Source organism: Odocoileus virginianus, chromosome 1 (genome assembly GCF_023699985.2).
Source record: "Odocoileus virginianus isolate 20LAN1187 ecotype Illinois chromosome 1, Ovbor_1.2, whole genome shotgun sequence".
In the NCBI taxonomy this organism is placed as follows: domain Eukaryota; kingdom Metazoa; phylum Chordata; class Mammalia; order Artiodactyla; family Cervidae; genus Odocoileus; species Odocoileus virginianus.
This window is the reverse complement of record NC_069674.1, coordinates 13,004,874-13,009,911: the sequence shown is the minus strand read 5'-3', so window position 1 is coordinate 13,009,911 and position 5,038 is coordinate 13,004,874. Positions and strand designations below refer to the sequence as shown.

The following is a 5,038-nucleotide window of genomic DNA, read 5'->3' as shown; positions in this document are numbered from 1 at the left end:
ACTCCAGGACTCTTGCCTGGAAAATCCCATGGACAGAGGAGCATGGTAGGCTACAGTCCATGAGGTCACAAAGAGTCGGACACGACTGAGCGACTTCACACTTTACAGTGCTTCCAGGACACAAGGAACCAGAGCAGACTCCTCACTTCGCAGGGGAGTGCGGACGTTCCTGGAGCTTCAGCATGTACTCAGGGGGACCCTGCAAAGGAAGTGGAGGGTGAGGGGTTCGGATGGCAGGTGAGGGCTCCGTGATGAGTGTCAGGAAGGAGCAGAGAGAGGAGAACAAGTCCTATTGTGGACATACGGAGACATGGGACGCGTGCACGCTTCACACCCACCCTTTGCTGAGGGGCTGTGCAGGACAGGGAGTGGCATAGAGGAGCCAGCCCTGGGTCCTGCCAAGGGGTCCAGGGGACAAGGGCACCCTGCAGAGACACAGAGCATGACATCATAGGCAATGGTCCAATCAGGGAAGCGGGAGAGTCAGCACTTACACCTCTCACCCCAGGAGCCCCGCCCCCAGCCAGCAGCAGTCTTGGCTTCCTGATGCTGCCATGGGTGCCAGGCTCCTCTGCTGTGTGACTCTCTGCCTCCTGGGAGCAGGTGAGTCTGGACACAGTGTGGGAGCTTCTGAGATGTCTTTGTCTCCCTGAGATAGAAGCCCGGAGATGAGGGCTTCAGCAGGAGGCTTCCCCTGTGCTCTGCCCTCAGCTTCCATCTGATTGTTTCCCAACAGGCCTGGTAGATTCTGGAGTCACCCAGACCCCCAAGTACCTGATCAAATCAAGAAAGCAGCAAGTGACGCTGAGATGTTCCCCTGACTCTGGACACCGCTCCGTGAACTGGTACCAGCAGGCCCTGGGCCAGGGCCCCCGGCTCCTCGTTCAGTATTACCGTGGACAAGTTAGTGGAGAAGGAAACATGCCAGATCGATTCTCAGGAAAACAGTTTAGTGATTTTCGCTCGGAGCTGAACCTGAGCTCCTTGGAGCTGACAGACTCAGCCGTGTATCTCTGTGCCAGCAGCCAAGACACAGCCCTGCATGACCAGGTGCCTCTGGTACAAAAACACTCATGCCCCAGCTCAGGAAGTGATGGTGAGGTGTTGGCTGCCAGCCAGCCAGTCCCAGGCTTTGGTAGAGTGGACAGATTTTCCCAGACATTCTTTCTTTGCTGTGTTTTAATGCTCACAAAGATCATGCAAGATAAGTATTATTTTAATTGTTTATACACCTGGGGGGAACTGACTTGCCTGGGTCTCATACTTCATTACTGTCAGACCAGAAATCAGACTCAAGTCTGTCCTCAACACCTATGGTCCTTGCCCCCCTTAGAACTGCTCCCCCATAGAACAAACATATGTATACATGCTTTAAAGGAGCAGGTTCACATAGTTGTTAAGGCTGGTAAGTCCCAAAACTGGATACTGGGCTGGTGGTACTAGAGACCCAGGAAGAGCTGAGTTTTAGTTCAAAACCTGAAGAACTAATGATCCAGTTTGAATGCCATCACCTGGACAATTATCTCTTACTTGGGGAGGATCAGTCTCTCTGTTCTATTCATGTCCTCACTGGTTGGATGATGCCCACCAACACTATGAAAGGTCATCTACTTACAATGTTACAATGTTAATCTAATCTCATATTAAAGTCTACCTGTTTACATGTTAATCTCTTCCAACAACACCCTCATATAACACCTGGAATAATGTTTAATTAAGTACCTGTCAAGGTATAGTCAAGGTGACACATTATAATAGCATTATATCATGTTCCACTGTTGTATAAGTACTTAATAAGCATGAAGTCCCTGGCACATAACAGCACTCTGCACTTCTTGATTCCCTTTGCTAAACTCTGACAGCCTCTTCTACCATTTCCTAGGTGCAAAGGTAGAAATGGACATATGTTACCTTGAAATCCTATAGTTGAGGATATCAGAAGTCACAGGAAAAATTTATTTACGCCTGATGATTCATCACATGAAATTAACAAGAGTGTGTGATATATATGCCTTCTCGGATATTTTAAAATGTGAATTATATGTGTGTGCTCAGTTGTATCTGACTCTTTGCAACTCTAGGCACTGCAGCCTGCCAGGCTCCTCGTCAATGGGATTCCCCAGACAAAATACTGCAGTGGGTTTCCATTTCCCTCTCCAGGAGATCTTCCTGACCCAGGGATCAAATCCACATCTTCTGCAATGGCAGGTAGATTCTTTACCACTGTGCCACCTGGGAAGCCCTATAATTAACCTCTAACCCATGTAGGCTTTAGGGTCCCTGAGACATTCACAACGCCATAATCAAAACTTCGTGTATAACTTCACATTCAACCGTCTGTATGTGGGATTCCAGGTCTACAGATTCAGCCAGTCAAATTGGGCAGTACCTTCAGTTCAGTATAGTCACTCAGTTGTGTCCGACTTCTGAGACCCCATGGATTGCCGCATGCCAGGCTTCCCTATCCATCACCAATTCCCAGAGCTTGCTCAAACTCAAGTCCATGGAGTCAGTGATGCCATCCAACCATCTCATCCTCTGTCATCTCCTTTTCCTCCTGCCTTCAATCTTACCCAGCATCACAGTCTTTTCCAATGAGTCAGTTCTTCACATCTGCTAGCCAAAGTATTGGAGTTTCAGCTTCAGCATCAGTCCTTCTAATGAACACCCAGGATTGATTTCCTTTAGGATGGACTGGTTTGATCTCCTTGCTGTCCAAGCAACTCTCAAGAGTCTTCTCCCACACCACAGTTCAAAAGCATCAATTCTCCGGCACTCAGCTTTCTTTATGGTCCAACTCTCACAGCCATACATGAATAATGGAAAAACCATAGCTTTGACTAGACAGACCTTGGTTGGCAAAGTGATGTCTCTGCTTTTTAATATGCTGTCTAGGTTTGCCACTGCTTTTCTTCCAAGGAGCAAGAGTCTTTTAATTTCCCTTAGGAAGTATTTATTAAAACATGCACACATAAATGGACCCACTCAGTTCAAACCTGTGTTGTTCAAAGTTCAACTGTAAATACCATAAACATTACACACTGTATAATGGGGCTTCCCTGGTGGCTCACAGGTTAAAGCGTCTGCCCCGCAATGTGGGAGACCTGGGTTCGATCCCTGGGTCGGGAAGATCCCCTGGAGAAGGAAATGGCAACCCACTCCAATATTCTTGCCTGGAGAACCCCATGGAGTGAGGAGCCTGGTAGGCTACAGTCCATGGGGTGGCAAAGAGTCAGACATGACTGAACAACTTTACTCACTCACTCAATCACTCAATGGATAGATCTGTGGTTTTAATCAACATATATGCATGTGCCACACAACATCCACTCTACTGCAATAAAGAACATTTCTATTGCCAGAAAGTTTCTTCAGTCCCCTTTCCCATGCCTCTCCTTCCCTGACTACCAACAATATGATATCTGTTGCTAGAGATTTGTTTTACTCAGGCATCTTTTTACTGAAAATATAAGCTCTATACCCATTAAAACAATTCCCTTTTAGGCAAGAGTTGAATATTGAAGAAAGTTAGGTGCTCCTGGAAAGTCTTATTGTTAAAGAAGTGCTTGAAACCGTGTGAGCACCACATCCATGTCTGGAGATGGACGATGGTTGCATGATCTGGCTGGAAAGCCACTTTCTCTTTTGGCGTGGCCTGGGCATGAGTCTCCTGTGTTGTGTGCCCTGCTGTCTCCTGGAAGAAAGAAGTTCTGAGCATAGATGTGGAACCACTCGTGGGCTAGCCAGCCCCCAGTTCAAGTCTTGCTGCTGTGGTTAGAAATTCAGACTCCTTTGCTGCTTCTGACTTAAGTTTCTATGCCTTTCTCTCCCAGGTGCCAGGAATGCAGCATTACCCAGACCCCAGACATGTGGTTGGGATCAAGGAAAACCAGAACATCAGGAGATCGTCACAGGTCCAAAACATGTAACCAGGACCAGCTGCATTATTTGCAAGACCCACGTTTCAACTGTTGAGTGTTTGAAGATCACAACAGCAGAGCATTGTATCAAGTACGGGATCTTTCAAAGTGGGAGGTTATGTGTAACAGGATAGTTTGGGGCTCTGTGATATCTGTTAATTACTCCCTGGTGGCTCAGATAGTAGGGAGTCTGCCTGCAATACAGATGGCCCACGTTCAATCCCTGGGTCAGGAAGATCCCTTGGAGAAGGAAATGGCAATCCCCGCCAGTATTCTTGTTTGGAAAATCCCAGGGACAGAGGAGTCTGGTGGGCTAGATCTAGTCCATGGGGTTGCAGAGTCAGACACGACTGAGCGACTAACACTTTCACTTTCGTCTATGCTACTTAAGGAGTTACCTCCATGGAATGGCTGTCTCAAATAAAAATGGAGCAGTTTCCATTTGCCCGAGTCTGTCACCTCCTCCCAGTCCCGCATCTGTATTCCTTTGCGCTCCCAGGTCATCCACGGTGCTGAGCAACCATCTACTCTCCTCAAAGAAAGGTGGGTTACAGGTGCGCTGCTGCCCCCATTCAGACAGGGCAGCATGTGCTCTGGTGAACATGTAGGAGCTGTAGCCGCATTCAGCAGATGCCCAGTCTATCAGCGAATGGTAAGAAATAGACTCAAAGGATTCCTCAAATGTTGGTGAGCCTGCCCCAGGGTTGGGGAACCAGATGCCAGAAAAAGCAAGTGGAAGGAAAAAAAATATATACAATTGCGGTCAACTAAGCAAAGGAAAATGGACACTTGAAGGCATAGGTGGGATGCAAGAGTCGTAAAGGGCAGCAGAAGCCTATAAGGATTTTTCCCCAAGAATAAAAACTAAGAAATCACATTACATGTGTAAAGTAGAGAGCTAGTGGGAAGCTGCTGTCCTGCACAGGGAGCTCAGCTCTGTGCTTTCTGAGGGCCTAGAGGGGTCAAGTGCAGGGGTGGAGGGAGGGGAGTTCAAGAGAGAGGGGATATACGCATACTAATGGCTGATTCACCTGGCGTATAGCAGAAACCAACACACTTCATAAAGCAATCATACTCCAATTAAAAATAACTTTAAAAAGGCTACATGAATATGTGGA

The 5,038-nt window shown here is 47.5% G+C and overlaps 1 gene segment (V, D, J or C); it reads left to right on the top strand.

The window, feature by feature from the left end:
• Positions 1-230: 230 nt before the first annotated feature.
• On the top strand, positions 231-1,894 carry LOC110140363 (T cell receptor beta variable 5-4-like). The segment is given in 3 exon segments: positions 231-237; positions 737-1,050; positions 1,883-1,894. Coding segments are annotated over 3 exon segments (333 nt in total).
• Positions 1,895-5,038: the final 3,144 nt, after the last annotated feature.